We start from the raw sequence: 17564 nt of genomic DNA on the forward strand, positions 1-17564 counted from the left end.
AAACATCCTCCCATCTGACTGTGTCAAAATTAACATAAAAACCAGTAGATGTTGATGAAATCCCATCTTCAAGATGTGTTTCCTCAATTATAAGGAAGGATCTTATGTGCACTCTGGGAAATTCCTATATAAAGGGGCCTGTATCTGAAAGACACTTCCCTAACTTTTTTCATACATGCCCCCTCCTGAGAGAGTATTTCCCCCTACACGCTACCACAGTCAGCTCCAGGCATGGAGCCACAATCCAGTTTTCTCTAGCTAGGCATTACCTTAGTCCCCACCCGCACTAGAAACTTGACAGTTTGCTAAACCCAACACTGCACGTAACTGTCTTCTCCACAGATTGCCAAAAATTTCTACCTTGTACCCTCAAGTGAAATTACCTCTTTGCTATCATCCCTTGCCAGAGCATGCTGATACATCCACTGCCCTCATCTAGCCTTAGCTGTGGAGACCACAATTTGTAGCCCTCTCCCTGCCAGCAGCTGGGAATGCAATTCTGGCTACTTGCACAGCAAACATACTCTCCCCGTGCTCAGCTGCTCTCAGTCTTGTGTCCCTCATGCTGCTTCCCACTTTGAGAGCCATGATCTCTTGAACTACAGCTTTTAAAGAAAGCACGGTGTCAAACATCAACTCCTGACAAATCACCCATGTAACATACATCTGAAAACTAAGTTAATAAAGTGAATGTAACAATTGAACGCATATAATAACTTTCTTCTCCACAATAAATAGTTAAGGCATTGTATAGTTTTACCACCAGACTAACAGTTTTGCTCAGATCCCTCTCCCTACAAATAAAGCTGAAATATTAATGTACAAATCTGCTGATACTCAGCAATTTTAATTCTTTCTTGCCAATGACACCTCCTGCATGAGCTAACCTCTAAAACCTTACTTCTAGACAATTGCTGGGTTAGAAAAAGTTGCTGGCCTGCATGTCCTCCTCTCAGATGGAGTTGACCAAAGAGTGGAGCTAACTCTATAAAGTTATTACTGACTCTCTACTATATATATTCAAGCAGATAATGCTATCTAAGAGATTATAGCAATTACATCCAGAATTAGATCCAATAAAAATCAATCATTGATCTTCTACATGGCATGATTAAACAGACAAAAGAGCCACATAGTTTGGTGTTGAACACCTATTGTATAAATTATTGTATAAATTTTTAACGAGATTGCTGTACAATAGTATTTCTGGGCTAAAAACAAATGGTTTAAGTGGTTTCTCAACTGGCTTGGCCATAGCTATTGAGTTTGTCAACACACATTTTCTTCCCTAAATTCCTTTGTCTCAGGTTCTAAACAGTGATTAAGAAGAAGCATAACCTATCAATGAAGGAATAAAAAATCAACAAACAGTAACATTTGTCGATAAGAAGCAGCAGCAACATTCATATAATTTTGTTACTTCTGTTACACTTTTCATCTCGTACCACCAGGTAGTTTGCATTGGGTTTGCATGACAAGGTTTCGGTAGCAATGGGGCTACAGAGGTGGAGTCTGTGAGAAGGTGCCAGAAGGTTCCTTCATGTTCAACAGAGCCAATGCCAGCCAGCTCCAAGACAGACCCAATGCTGGCCAATGCTAAGCCCACCAGTGACAGTGTTAGTGACTATGAGGTAACATATTCAAGAAGGGGAAAAGGTACTCAACAGGAGCAGCAGCAGCCAGAGAGAGGAGTTAGAATATTGTGAGAGCAACAGCTTTGCAGACACCACGGAAGGGACACGCACTGGAGCAATCTATTCCTGATGGATGCACCCATGGAAGGGACCCACGCTGGAGCAGTCTGCTCCTGAAGGATTCATCCTTGTAAGGGACCCACACTGGAGTAGTCTGTTCCTGAAGGGCTGCACCAATGGAAGGGGCCCACGCTGGAGCAGTCTGTTCCTGAAAGATTCATCCTTGTAAGGGACCCACGCTGGAGTAGTCTGTTCCTGAAGGATGCACCCATGGAAGGGACCAATGCTGGAGCAGTCTGTTCCTGAAGGGCTGCACCCATGGAAGGGGCCCACGCTGGAGCAGTCTGTTCCTGAAGGATTCATCCTTGTAAGGGACCCATGCTGGAGCAGTCTGTTCCTGAAGGATGCACCCGTGGAAGGGACCCATGCTGGAGCAGTCTGTTCCTGAAGGGCTGCACCCATGGAAGGGGCCCACGCTGGAGCAGTCTGTTCCTGAAGGATTCATCCTTGTAAGGGACCCACGCTGGAGTAGTCTGTTCCTGAAGGGCTGCACCCATGGAAGGGGCCCACGCTGGAGCAGTCTGTTCCTGAAGGATTCATCCTTGTAAGGGACCCACGCTGGAGTAGTCTGTTCCTGAAGGGCTGCACCCATGGAAGGGGCCCAACGCTGGAGCAGTTCATGAAGAACTGCAACCCATGGAAGGGACTCATGTTGGAGAAGTTGGTGGACTGTCTCCTGTGGGAGGGACTCCACTCTGGAGCAGGTGAAGAGTGTGAGGAGTCCTCCCCCGAGGATGAAGGAGTGGCAGAGATATGTGATGAACTGATCACAACCTCCACAACTGTGGGGGAGGAGGAAGAGTCATGAGCAAAGAAGGGTAGGGTGGAGGAAGGCGTTCTAAGATTTGGTTTTATTTCTCATTATGCTCCTCTGATTTGATTAGTAATAAACTGATTTCCACAAGTCAGGTCTGTTTTGCCCATGACAGAAACTGGGGAGTGGTATGTCCCTATCTTCACTTGACCCCCAAGCCTTTCGCTACATTTTTTTCTCTCCTGTCCAGTTGAGGAGGGGCGTGATGAAGCAGCTCTGGTGGACATTCGCACCAAAACAAGGTGGTTTTGTTTTTGGGGGGCTGGGTTTTTTGAGGGAGGTTTTTTGAGGGTTTTTTTGTTTTGTTCTTTTTTTTTTTTTTAAGAAAAAGGGGGAAGAAAAATCATACCATTTTGAGCTGAAATCCTCAATTGAATTCAGCAATGTTGCTCTATGCTGACATCAGAATTTTCAAACATGTTTCAGAAGTATTAGAATGCTTTGATAATCATAAGCTTCTTTGATACAACCATTTACAAAGCTTTCTCCTCAGTTTTCATCCATCATTTGCTCTGACACCAGAAGCGCAGTCCCTAACCTAATTTGGGCACTACAGCTCACACGTGCAACTGTGCACTGGGTGTTAGTCCTAGTTTTTCCAAGCACAAACTCACAAACTGCACATAAACCTTTTAAATCCTGGCAAGCAAAACATCAAAATGAAGAAAGATCAAAGACAGACAACGTATTTCCTACTATTTTTTTCTGAAAAAGACATCTAAATTTTCAACGTCTGGGAGTGAATCATCCATCTCTTCTTTCACACTGATGTTTATACCAGAGTGCTTTCAGTAAGCTCATTTATATAAACCCAGCCCAAGAACTAACAACAGTGTAAAAAGGAGAGAGAGCTCACATCCGTCACAACTTGAAGATTTCTTTTTTTCTTTTTTTTTTTTTTTTTGCCATTAGCTAAATTACAAAACCTATTCTGGAAGAACTTTTCTCTAATTTCTGTTCGTATCCTTCACGATACAGGTCAGGAAAGCAGAGGCCAGTAACCTAGAACGGATGCAAGTTTAACCAAAATCTGAAAGAGTTCCCATATCTGTAATCTATCCTGTTAATTGAAATCCCACCTCATTCTCCCCTCCCAGATTCCATCTCCCCTTTCCTGTGAACTCCTGTGACTGGGAGTACAGCACAGAGTATAAATTATGGGGGAGTGAGCACACAATCGTCCTCAAATGTTTTGTTTGGTTGGTTGTTCTTTTAAAATTGGTAAGGAAGGATGACCTGAGACCTGCCACGGTTATAATCCTTAGGGACATAGGATTTTATTGACATTTTCTACTGCTGGTTAAACCAGAATTTAAACATTTTAACCAGAGTCCTTTCTGGGGCTAAGTATTTCATGGTCACTTCAAAAGTGCATAAGGAGCACCTGACTTCTCTTCATGCTTACTGTTGTGGTTTAAACCAATCCACACAGGTCGTCCACTCACCCCCCCCCCCACCCCCCCACCCCCCCCCGACCCTCCCCACTCCCGGAGGGATGGGGAGGAGAATCAGGAGAATGTAACTCCCATGGGTTGAGATAAGAACAGCCCAGTAACTAAGGTATAACACAAATCACTGCTGCTACCGCCAATGATAATATTGATAAGAGAAAATAACAAGAGAATACGATACCACCGCTGAACGAGTTCGACCCCCCAAAGAGAGAGAGCCTGCCCTTCTGGGTAACTCCCAGTTACCTCTCCGGGCATGACGTGCTGTGGTATGGAATACCTCTTTGGCTAGTTTGGGTCAGGTATCCTGTCTCTGCTTCCTCCCAGCCTCCCTCGTCCCCGGCAGAGCATGAGACTCACAGAGTCCTTGGCCAGAATAAACATTACTTAGCAACAATTAAAAACAATCGGTGTTATCAGCTCTCTGCCCAGGCTGGAAGTCAAAACACAGAGCTTGCACCAGTTACTAAGAAGGAGCAAAACGGCTCCTGGTAAACCCAGGACACTTACCTACTAACCGTTTGGAGTCAGCTGGACTTAGATGCTGGACAGGACAGTCCGTGTGACTGAAGTAACTGAATGCTAGCAAGGGAAAGCAATCTGCCACTGGCTAACCTGGGGGTGGTTTTGGCAAGTTACAGACAGTGCTTGCTAGAACAGCAGCTTGGCACAGGTAACACAGCACCCTACAGTGACCTGAAAAAAGAGAAGGATAAGTACGGGAAAAACTCTTTTTTTTTTTTGTACTTTGTACATTTGTACTCCTTTTGCTACCCCTTTTTCCTTGTGAAAAGATGCTGTTTTTACTGATTAGATTCCCTGTATTCCCACTCCCGAAACCAGGGAACTGGTACCTGCAGGAAGCCACTGCACTCATCCTAGAGAAGCATCACATGCTCGAGAGACACCAGGAGTGCTCAGTAACCATAAGCAATCACCAGCACACATATGAGGCATCTGCCTGTTTTCCAGCACGGTGAGAACACCCTGTTTTGACCATCTTTTTAAGGCAGTTTTTATTCATCAGCACAAAACCAAAGCGAATCAACAAAGTGCTTCTTCAGTCTTGCTGCAACTACTTCCTATAACCTTTCTTTTCTACCCGTGTGTTTGAATTGCTCCAGTGAGCCTCTCTTTCCTTTTGCTCTCAAACCTTCAAAGACAATATTTAATTGCTTTTTAGCTGGGCTTATTATTCTGCCTGGTTCTTAGAGGTAAGAGTACAGCAGTACAACAAATTAGTATAAAACTAAGATGTCCTTCAGAAAAGTCTTAATTGATTATGTAGAATAGCATCCGGTATGTTTCCTCTTGGGTGCAATTCATACACTGCATAGTGCCGGTGGAATCTGGGAAGTAACTTAACTCCTTCCTAAGGTCATTTGATCAAAACACAGAGCAGATTTGCAAACCACAGTCAACACTGCAACTTAGTTAATTTTGTGATCTTACTTTGTCTTCTTTTACCTCAGAGAAAACAAGGCATGTTGGCCTTCAAGTAGTATCAAGTGAGTATCACTCCTGTTCCCATAAAAACCCCCAGCTAAGGGGGTCCTCAATTAAGCTAGAAACAGATGTTAACTTCCAATCCAAAATTATTCTTCTATTTTTGTTACTTTGCTCTTACACTAAAATTATTTAAATTCATGCAGTTTACACCGAGACACATTCTTTGGCTCCGGTTGTGGCTGTGGTCAGCAGCAGAATGGGTGAGCCCCTTTCTCACCAGGCATGCTCTCAAAACTCAGCTCCCCGGTGCTCACATTAGCTATTACGCCCACCACCACTTAGAGGGAAGTGTCAAGCTCCCACCTTGACCCTGAGGCTGGCCAGGAATATAGCAGTGGAGATGACAGGACAACACAGTATGGATTTTCAAGTACATTTCTTGGATACTCAAGATATGGGTGGAATGCATGAAACTCCTGTAGCCTCATTCGTGGTCTCAGAAGTTGCTAGCGCTGTGACAGCAACAGTTTACTTCCTTTCTCTTTAGGATTTTGGAGGCTGCTGCTTGGCTGTGGTATATACGCAAGGAACAGACGAAGAAGGGGCCTCGGTAGTAACATCTTCTGGCAGGTTTCACCCCACACCATCTCCCAAAACAACAAACCGGCTGGCTTCCCAGCTTCCCGCAGAAGGGAACCAACCCCCCCAACAGCATTCCCTGGTCACTTGTGCAACCTGGGAGAACGCCGCACGAAGGAACAGTTGGAGCACCTGTCCGTGCGTGCGCCCACCACCTTGCCATTCCAAGGGCCGTGCGGGCGGGACGGGAACACGAGGCGTGTGGGCGGCGTGTGCGTTGTGTGCGTGCGGGTATTGCGGAGGGCGGCTGCTGTACAGGGGGCGTGAGGGGAGCGTCTGCGGTGGAATCATAAGGGTTGCGTGATGGTTATTAGGGGGGTGTTTAGGGAACGGGTGCGGGTGTGAAGGGGAGTTAGGGGACATGCATAGGGGGAAGTCTGTGTGAGGGGGTAGGAGCCGCGGCGGGGCTAAGGGCGGCACTACCGCCCTGGACGAGCCGTCGGACAACGGCTCTGCGGCCGCCAACGTCAACCTCCGCGCCCGCACGCCGCCACCAGGCACCTGCGCCGCGCAGGCGCAGCCCCTCGCGGCACCTGCTGGGAGCTCAGCCCGCCGGTGCGCGGGGCGCGGCGGTTAACGGCTGCGCTGTGAAGCCCGCCCCCCGGCAGCGGCCCCGCCCCAGCCCCGCCCGGCCCCGCGCAGCCCGGCCGCTGCCACCGAGCCATGGCGAGCGCGCAGTTTCCCGGCGCGGAGCCGGGCTCGGTAGGGGAGCGTGGTGACAGCGGGCGGGAGCGGACGGAGGCCGCCGAGGAGCGAGGTGCGGCAGCCCAGGACACGGAGCCGGCAGAGCTGTCAGGCGGGGCCGCGGCTCTGCTGGGGGACACGGGTCTGGCTCTGGGCTGCTGCATCGCGGCGGCGCTGAGCTGGGAGCGGCCCCTCCACAGCCTGGGCGGCTTCGTCTGCGCCAACCTGCTCTTCTGGTGAGCGATACCGGACGCGATGGGGAGCGAGGTCGGGGTCGGAAACCCTACTCCCGGGAGAGGGAAGCCCCAGCCCGACCTCCCACCGCCGCCCCGCCCGCTGACGGGCGCCTCCCCACCTCTTCCCACCCCTGCGTGCTGCGCTCGTCCTCCGGGAGGATTGTTTGCCCCCACGGCTTCTCCTGTCCTGGTCCGTTGAGGGGAGGTGACCCACTGTCCCTGCGCTTCCACGGGGGAGGTCTGGCGTTCCTCTTCACCTGCGCCATCTCTCCCCTGCGCCCGGCAGCCGCGCTGGGGCACGATATAGCCCTTGGGTTGTGTGCATCTGCGTTGCCGGGTTCTTGTGTGCCTCCTTTCTGCTCTCCCCTTTTTCTCCCCCTATTTCTTACAGTAGGAAGGAGCCCCAGAGGAAGGCTGACCTGGGCGGCTGCGGCACGCCCTGCTGAGAAGTTGCTTTTCTTGTAGCTGAGATGAGCGATGGGCCTGCGTTTCTGTGCGGAGTTTTGAAACCTGAAATTAGGCCTTGAGCCGTAGTCAGCGCTGCGTTGCTGCCGTGGTCCATTACCTCAGAGTTTATTAAGGGTGTGCGTGCTTTTCCACATTGGTGGCCTAGTTAGTGGGGACAGCCGGAATGCTGCTGCAGTGCACCAGTTCTCTTTTTCGACTAAGCTTTTTCTAGTCAGATACAGTTTTGTTGAATAAAACCCCAGAAATTAGCCTAGGGAAGTGTTCATTGCACTTGTAGCAACTCTTTTTTCTTTCTGTAAGGAAAAAAAAGTGTCTTTCTGTGTGAAACTTCTTCAGGACTTTACCCTGATCTTTACGTGTTGGTGATGCCTGTGATTTTTGTTTTCTGATATAAAATGTTGCTGTATGCCTGCTTGCAAAGAGGCAGATTAATTGCAAACTCCCGTTAGTTCTCTGTAACTCTTAACAGTGTGATGTTTAAACATGAGATCCAAGTCATGGAAAGAGAACTTTATGAAGCTTTGCATTGCATAAGAAAATATCTCTATGCAAATATTTTCAAAATAATTTTATCCTCTTTAATCCCAGGAGCAGTGTGTGTGATGTCTAATTTAGGTTGACTTTTATTATCCACCTTCCTGTTAGGTATCCATTGTAAATCCTTTCACTGAGGAAGTTACATGGTTTTGCTGTCATTTTCTTCATGCTTTAGAGATTATCTCTTCTTTCAGCAGTTTGGAGGAGTCATAATGTTTTATGTTTCTTTGCCTCATGGCTCAGATAAAATTTTCAGGGATAGTGTTTAACAGAATACATCTCTGCTTCACAAAGAATATTAGCTGATTATATAGATAAATACGTATACCTGCAGTGTAGCTGCTGGGTAAGCAGGAAGTTTGTAGTACTGGTGCCAGGGAGTTTTGACAGTTAAAGACTAACCAGGACATATGTAGAAGCAGATATGGTGGCCAGCTTTGCGACTGAAGAACAACAGGAAAGATCTTGTTGGCAAACCTGTGAAATCTGACACTTTGAAAATGAAACAGTTGTTTAAATCTAATTTTGTGTTTTTCTGCTTTGGTGCTAGCATCATAAGCATTTGCAGCACAGTGCATTCGCTGCTTCTCCTTTCTCTTTTGAGATCCAGCTGGTCAGCCTGGTTTGTGATGACTCAGTCGCTGCTGCTTCAGGACTGTCAGCTGCTGCCTGTGAAGTCTCTCAAACGTGGCTTTGTGCTGTCCGGAGGCTAGGCTGAAGAAATATTACCCAGTTACTGCTTCATGTCCCTCATCTTTCTTTGTTGCGTATCTGCAAGTATCCCTGTCCCCATGCAGAAGTGGAGTCACTCCCTGTGTGTAGGGCTTCTTATCTCTGTGTTTCTCAATGTTGAGGTCTGTACTGAACAAGGGGAGAAGTCTCTCCTTAGATCAGCAGTAGTGCTGGTAGATGAGGGAGGAGGGGGTGGTGAAGTTTTAGTTTTGCAGTTTTCTAGATGTTGGAAAAGTAGTGATAGTTCTTTCCTCCCATCTCTTTAATTTTGGTGGGAGTGTGTTTCCCCCTCACAGTTAGTTTAGTTCTTGTATGTATGCCGTTCAAAACATTAAAAACACTTCATGTGTAAACTGTTGCAGTGGGAGCTGCTGAGGGTCAAGTATTTCTCCAGTGTCATAAAATCCTCTGGGCTTTGTGATTTGGTTATTTTTTTGTTTGTTTGGGTTTGTTTTGTTAGTTTTTGTTCTTTTTTTGTTTCTTTTTTGTTTGTTTGGTTTTTAATGTTCAGTTGTAACCTCTTCTTAAAAATCATTTAACCATGTTACTGTATATAAATGCATCTTCCATGTTTAGTACTGAAATAATATTCTTGTAGGTACAAGAAATTTACTAATTTAATTTCATTGTTTCCTTCATTTTTTTTAATATTCCTAACAAATCATCATGGACTATTTAACAAGACTTGAATCAACTAGTTCTTCATCAGGACCTTTTTAGACTAGGCGGTACTGCACCACTTTTCACTTCCCTTTGATTCCTAACATAAAGGCTGCACTGAAGTTCAGACCCTGCAAAAGCTGACACCATGTGCTTTACTTGACTATTTTGATTGAATGTATCAAATATTAATTATCATACAATTCAGATTTTATATATACTGGCATATTCAGTGGACTAACGTTCCATAAAATTTTATGAAAATAAGGCTGGCAGTTAAAGGGAAAAAAAAAAATCTGTTACTGGAGAAGCATTTTTCGCTTACACTTCTATTATTTAATCACCATGAACAGTTTTAACCCCCTCTACTCCAAATGATCCCAAATGAAAATCTTTAAAATTACCAAGGGTTAAATATATATCATTTAGCACCTAAGCATTTGAAGTATGATATGGGTACTAGTGTTCTGCTGTAGGTAGTTTACAAACTGAAGTCAAAATACCACATGAGAAAAAGATTCTCTCTCCCCCCCCCCCCCCCCCCCCCATTTTATATGTGTAATACTAAAAAAGTGAATAATTTCCCCAAGGGCAGAGAAACTCTGGACTAATACTGTATTTTAAGCTAGTATTCCAGCCTAATTATTGCTTTGTGTGTGTGTACGGGGAAGAGGGAATAGTGGCAGCTTTTCATTTTGTTCTCCCAATCTGTCGTCTTGAATATTTCTATGAGGTCAAGAGGACAAGTTTATTTTTAGTAATTCCATGCTGTTATGTCTTTTGTAATTTGCAGATATTTGCTTCAAATACATGTTTTATATTCGCAGGTAGATGTTTCAAACATAATACATCAATATGTCTTGCAAGGTCATCCGTAGATGCATCAGTTGCATCTATTCACCAGTTTCCAAATGACTGATTTCCACAGGGTTTCTTGGGAAGAGAGGGAGTGGAAAGGCTAAGATGTAATAGGCCTTTTCTCTGTTTCTGTCTTGTGGAACAGATTTATTGCATTACCCTGTTTGCTGTTCTCATTGCTACCCCAAGTCTGAATTTTTCTTTGAAGATTTTTGCATGGTTTTTGATATACAAATTTCTATGATACTGCAGTCTGTTGTTAACAATGTGACTACTGAATGAAAAGATTAACTGATCAGCTCTGGAATACTAGTCTCATTCCTTGATTTAAACAGTATGCTTAGACAGTAGGGTATGGTCTCCAAATATACCATTAAAAAGAGTGTCTTTTGTCACTATCTATGTTCAGATTTGGGTTTTTTGTTTGGTCTCAGACCTAATGAATATTTTCATTGTATGAGAGAATAAATCAATCAAGAGCTTTTTAGTGACAGCTTGCAGAGTTTTGGCTGAGATTGGTTTACAGGAATGAAAATTGACATTGTTTAAGAGCCAGACAGTGTTACATAAAAACCTGGACAGTTTACAGCATTTTCCAACCAGTAAGATGAAAACAGGATCAATCAGAAAATAAAACAAATGGAATAATTGAGGAACTGAGGGTAAGCAAGCATTACTGAACAACTTAGTTGTTGTTAGAGGTTGACAACTCTGGAAAATAGAAATGCTGAACAGAGGAGACTAGACAAATAGCAGCCTGGCTTGGGCTTACTCTGTTTTGCTAATTTTCTGTCTAAAGCAGTTCTCTTAACAGAGGAATGATAATTTATTCATGTATTAATTCAAAATAATGAGACCTTTCAAATAGTAAGTAGAATTTTGAGAACAATAGAAGTTTTAGGCAGATATGCTATGGTCTGTGGTAGATGTTACAGGACTAATGAGAGCATTAAAGCAAAGGAGATTTAGAGCAGCATGGTAGAGGTGGACTGTTTAACATCAAACTGCTGCCACTGTATGAGAAAATGGGATTAAGATTTCTTCTGTACTTTGCCAGAGCACAGGTTAATTAAGGTCATCTGGTTATGTTTCTGCAGAATAAAGGAAGACACGTTATTTGATGTTATGTGTTTAATTCAAAATAATTTTGACTTTCATGGAAATATCCTGTTTTCAATGATCTAACTGTAGCATTTGATGTCTTGGTATGCTCAGAAGTTATGTAGGTTAGGTCATTTAAACTTCCTCCTCAATTTTTCATTTCATATGCCCATCTGAATGCAATGAGTTGTAGCAAATCTGATCCACAAGCCACAAATGTTGAAACATGATTCTGACTGCTGCATTCCCCAAGAGGTTTCCATGCAGTGTGAGAATTTTGCAATGACATTTTATTATTGACTTGATTCTATTTCCCAGACCACCTATATACTTCCAAATTTCTGAGTTTGTAAGCAAATTTCTCTTTGGTGATTAAACATAAAGCATTTTAAAGCTCTAATAGTTTTGCTTTGGACAGTTGTACTATTTTAATTTTTATTTAGACTTATAAGTTTAAAGTGTCGTTTCTTGAAGTTGGGGTAGAGAGAATAAACAATTTGAATTTGTGTCCTATGTGCTACTAACTTTAGTTAGAATAGTCCAGCAGCCTTGGCCTTTTGCCCTGCAACCTGCACACAGACCTCCAAGAGAACTACTGCTTCTGCAGTTGGCTGTCAAAGTAGTAGTAGTTTAAGTTTGTGGAAATCTGTTTCTTAATGTAAGAGATTTATTTATTATTCCAAAATACTTATTCCTAATAAATTCTAGAAGGTTTTCTAAAGAACTGCCCAGGTTTGATTTGATCTGTGTTTTCTGGCTGAATAAATATGATCCTAATCTTTTGAATAAAACGTAACAAACTTCTTGAATAAAAGGTTGATAACTGAATTGTCTTTGTCTTAACAAAGAAAGAATTAAAGATAATACTGCAAGTTTTAGAATAATATTCATGCCTCTTTTGTTTTTTTTTTATTTTTATGTATTTAATGATAGAATTGTTAGTCTTCTGGGCACTGTCCAATGCAAAACTCCTTGCTAGTCAGCAGATAAGTCACATGTCAACTGCTTTCTGGTTCTTCATTCCATTCTGCTTGAAATATTTCATTAAAAATCTGAGATATCCTAAGTTCTTGAATGGCATTCTTACTTGGAAAAATCTTTACATGAAAAAGGTGTTTTCTTCCTGGATTATGTCTGTACAGAAGCTTACACTTTTCTCCACTAAACTAAAAGTGACTTTAAACATTTTTCAATGTATGTATTTTAAGAAGTGTTCTATTTCAGTATTCTGATATCTGCAGCTAAACAGTTTGAGTTCAAGCTGACAGGCACCCAGAGTGGTGGTGTGCATATTATGAAGCTGGATTAACATAGGATGTAGAGTGAATGTTTCTAAAATCAATTTCTTCAACAAATTATGCTTTTTGTAGGGGCAAAGAGCTTTGTTAGACAGAATTTATAAAGTCTTTGTTTATTCTAGAATTTGTGACATCCGATATGTAAATATATTTTGTTACATGTAATATGTTTTCCTCTCTGTGACAGGGAATCAGCTTACAACAGTTTTTGTATATCGTTCAGATATGCAAATAGACAGCTAAATACCATATAAATACAGTAAGTCTCTCAAATTCTATTCTATAACTAGGTTCTATAAAAAAAGCCTGCATAACTTGTTCTGTCTTAAGTGTGTATTTACACTTTTTGTGCAGGGGTGGGGAAATGATTTTTGTACTGTAATTCTTGAATGCATATGCTAACACCTTGGCTCAGACCAAGATGTACTGAAGGAACAACAGGATAAATACTGAATTACTGAGTTTTGGACTTCAGATGTGTTGAATACTTGAGTATTTGGATTTCAACACTTATATATAACTGCATTTTGATAAGTACAGAAGCTTAATATGAAAAATCATTTACATCTAAAACCAATTCACATAGTTGTTAATTCACATGTATAATAGGTGTTGTCCTGGGTTCAGCAGTGGCAGTTATTTTTCTCCTTCTTGGTAGGTGGTGCAGTGCTGTGTTTTGACTTTTCGGCCTGGGAACAGTGCTGATAACGCTGATGTTTTTAGTTGCAGCTCAAATGTTTGGTCTGGCCAAGGACTTTCTGAGCCTCGTGCTCAGCCAGGGAGGAGGGGAAGCTAGGAGGAAGCAGAGACAGGACACCTGACCCAAACTAGCCAAAGAGGTATTCCATACCACAGCACGTCATGCCCAGGATGTAACGGAGAGTTACCTGGAAGGGCTGGAACTGCAGGGTTGGACGAGGTATCGGTTGGTGCTCGGCTGGGGAGAGTGGGGCGAGTTATTGGTTGGCTGGTGTTGAGGTATTGTATTCTTTCCTCTTGTTATTTCCTTTATCATTATTATTATTGGTGGTAACAGTAGTGATTTGTGTTATACCTTAGTTACTAAACTGTTCTTATCTCAACCCGTGGGAGTTGCATTCTTTTCAATTCTCTCTGTCCCTCCAGGTATAGGGGGAGGGCAAGAACAGGGGGAGTGAATGGACAGGCTGTGTGGTTTATGGCTGACTTTGTGTAAACCACAACAGGTGTAAAAAGCAGGTTTTGTAAATCTGCTTTGGGGTGTTTCTTCAGTTAGAGTCAAGGTGCTATGTTACCTTTAAATAAAATACAGTAGAATTTAATATATATTATTGCTTCTTGATTCACAAGAAGGGAAACTAAATGATTGAGCCAGTAATAAGAACACAAGCTTTTTGATACTGCCTCGCAGCATATTTCAGCAGTGTTCTTGAGGAAGTGCATTTAATGCTTAATTAAGAAGAAAACTAACCCTCCTCCCTCTCCCCAGACTTCTTGCATGAGATGGGCATCAGAATTTTTTGCAACCACACTGGTGCTGATCACTCCTGCAGTAAGCATGGAAGAGCAGTCTACCTTCAGCTCCAAGCAGGAAACAGTGGCCACCAGGAAACAGTTGTGACCAAATCTTTTCTGTACACACATACCATCACTGTAGGTGTCTGTCCGAAACGTTTTTGGCAGTCCTCTGTAAGAGCAGGAGTAGGCATATCTTAAAAATTAACAGATTAAAAAAAACCCACACCTGTTGGCAGTTAATCATTCTCAAAATTCACTAGAAATATTTGTTCTGTACTGGTGAGAGCCATTCTCCATCTAGTTTATGTCATAGCCCATGCTTGCTTACATGTGTCTTACGGAAGAAGACTGGTTCTATGGTAAACTATGTCTGGAAGGTGTTCATGGGTTTTCACCTTACCATTTAAGAAGGGCACAAGTATATACCGACCTGTACTATTTAGAACTCCACAAAAATACTCTGAAGAGTTTAGGGTCTGATTTTAAGATGTAAATAAGTGTTCGTTAAGCACAGAGCTAAAGCCTGCAAATCACTCATTCAGGCAATAAAAGTGTCACAATAGCTGATTTTGTTACCTTAGAGAACTTTCCTGTCTTTAGATGATGCAATATTAGATATCACCTCCAGGAGCAAATAAAGGAGCTCTCTAGCTGGATGAGTTTTAATGTGTTGCTCTTCTACTACATAGAGACTTGCTTTTGCCATGGGATTTCAGCTGCGTTTGTTGTTCCATCTTTTCTTTCAATCTGACCTTCATGGCTATAGGAACCTTGTCAAAAGGATATTATTTTTAGCCAGGGCATGGTTCTTGAACATTTCAGCAAAATACGGAAGTTGCCAAAATACTGAAAAGGTTACATTTGAATTCAGCAACTTCTGAATAGGCAATAGAGATTAATGGCAATACATATTTATTTGTGGGACACTAAAAATAAAGAAGCATCTCTTGCTAAGGAAAGTTACATTATGGGATTTAAGAAAGTGAATATGTACTCTAATTGTCTGTAGGTAGAAAGAAATGAGGGTGACTGAAATGCTGAAGAGCAGGTAGGAAGGTAGGATAGCTCTCACTGGAGTTTCAGAATGGTGTACTTTTCTTTCTTCTTACCTCCCCCAACCCCCACCCCCAAATCTCACATTTGTATGTTGTATTGTATACGTGAATTATTTTAATCCTGTGGCACCTCATGCCCATATTTGTGCAGTCCTGTACTGCCTGCAGGAGAGTTTCTTGCCCCCTTGTCATGCAAGCTGCCCTGTTAACTGCTGAAGTAATTGTATAAAATGCATCATTCTATACGTTGTTTTAACCTTTGCTTAAAAAAAAAAAAAAAAAAAAAAATCCAAAAACCCAAAGCAAAAACCAAACCCCCAAAAACCCCACAACAAAGCCAAAATAAAAAATCCCAACATATCTCTCAAAATACTGCAGAATTTTGAGGGGGGACAAATGTACATCTCTGGTAATGGTTTTTACTTCCATGCCACTTGTAGAAGAAATGAAACAATTTGAACTTTGGTCTGTTGTGTTTATATCTTAAAAAGAGAGCGTAAAAGTTTATTGTGTAAGCATAGCTATTGATTCTTCTACTAAACAGATGTTTTTTGTGCAGTGTACGATGATGTAATTCTGGAGCCTTTCAGTTTTGATATATATATGTGTGTGTTAGAAATATTTCAGTAAACTCTTCTTAACAAAGAATGGGGGGGGGGAAGCTGTAACTCATAATTATAAGCAAAAGTACCACTGAAAGTTTTTGTTATTCTGGTCGCTATGCATCATGTTGATAATTCCTGTAAGAATTCTGAATCCTCACACTGTTAGCATAATAAGTGGTTTTCAAATCCCAGCATGTTGAAGTAACCTTTTGATAAGCTTATGATAGACATACGCCAAAAAAACCCATGAGGGGACCTTAGCAGCTTTTGACCAGTAAGGGTTTGAAGAACAGAAATCTCTGACATATGGCTTGCAAACAGTGTTTCTAATCTGTGTTGCTGGAGCATCTGAGGGCTGACCCACACTGACTGTGAATGAATTCATAGAAAAGTCATTCTTGCAAACAACGCAGTCTAAATAAACAGTAGCAAAGCAGGGGAGGAAGGAGAGTGACAGCTAATAATGTTACAGCTTGGGAATTCCACTCAGAACAATTCAAAGATCTCCAAATAAGTGAAGAACCCTTGTTTGGTGACTACATTAGCTGCTCCAACTAGATTACAGTTTTTTCCTCAAAAGGTATGGAGCAGAAAGAAGATGCTACCTTGTTAATCTTCAGTTGCTAATCCTTGTTCACATCAGTGCAGTTGTTTTTAACACAGGTAACAGCTGTGATTGCACTGAAACTAAGAGTATGGTTCAGTTGTGAGCATAAAGTAGGTCAAACATATTCTCTGTACTCTTTGAAAGATAGGCTAAACCTTAGTAAACATCTGTTCTTTAAGAACTAGTAAAATGTGTGTGTATATATGAACATGCATGGAAGCGCACATACATAAATTTCCGTATTGATGTATTTCTTTGAAACCATTGAGGGCTGGACAATGGTAGTTGCTAAGACGGGGCATAGTGTTTGATTCTATAAAATAATAATGCACAAGCACCATGAAGAGCCTATAGGATAGGCATGGTATTAAAACCACATAAGTTAAAGGTCTGTATTTGTTATAAACTTCTGATGCCTAGAAGTTGTATGAAAAAGTAATAATTTGATTTTTTTTTTTATACAGTTACATCTTTCTCCCTGTCCCCCATTATCAGTAAGTTAAATAGGTAGATAAGTAGGCTAAACAAAGTCTTCCGTGCAGTTGAATTTAATCCTTAAGCATAATGAAGAATTTTTAATGCTGAAGATTATTACCAAGAAAAATAGTGGAACAACATGCTGCAAAGCTGTTAGGAGTTTTGATTTAATGAGCTATGCTTGGGCAGCTTTGAAAGAGCCTACCTTGTAATCACTTTTCTCTACACATCTCTACTGTATGAAGACAGGCTGAGCAAGTTGGGGCCATTTAGCTGGGAGAAGACTGTGTGGAGACCTCATAGCAGCCTTCCAGTATTTGAAGGGGGCCTACAAGGATGCTGGGGAGGGACTCTTCATTAGGGACTGTAATGATAGGACAAGGAGTAATGGGTTTAAACTTAAACAGGGGAAGTTCAGGTTAGATATAAGGAAGAAGTTCTTTAATGTGAGGGTGGTGAGGCACTGGAACAGGCTTGCCAAAGGAGTTGTGCATGTTGCATCCCTGGCAGTGTTCAAGGCCAGGTTGGATGGAGCCTTGGGTGACATGGTTTAGTGTGTGGTGTCCCTGACCATGGCAGGCGAGTTGGAACTAGATAATCTTAAGGTTCTTTCCAACCCTAACTATTCTATTTTTTTTCTTG

General features: G+C 42.4%; 1 protein-coding gene across 4 annotated transcripts in view; it reads left to right on the forward strand.

Annotated features, from left to right (window-relative positions):
• The first annotated feature begins 6729 nt into the window (after positions 1–6729).
• Positions 6730–17564, forward strand: part of RETREG1 (reticulophagy regulator 1) — a 64848-nt gene continuing 54013 nt past the window's right edge. Inside the window, exon 1 of one of the 4 annotated variants that reach the window (XM_065667577.1) lies at positions 6730–7027. In XM_065667577.1, the coding sequence (XP_065523649.1) occupies positions 6771–7027 (257 nt within the window). In that variant the 5' untranslated portion in view covers positions 6730–6770. Of the gene's footprint in view, positions 7028–7238; positions 7266–12868; positions 12941–13584; positions 13660–17564 lie in introns of those variants that run through there. The other 3 variants (XM_065667580.1, XM_065667578.1, XM_065667579.1) reach the window with 3 other exon arrangements.

This window comes from Lathamus discolor, chromosome 2, assembly GCF_037157495.1.
Source record: "Lathamus discolor isolate bLatDis1 chromosome 2, bLatDis1.hap1, whole genome shotgun sequence".
In the NCBI taxonomy this organism is placed as follows: Eukaryota; Metazoa; Chordata; class Aves; order Psittaciformes; family Psittacidae; genus Lathamus; species Lathamus discolor.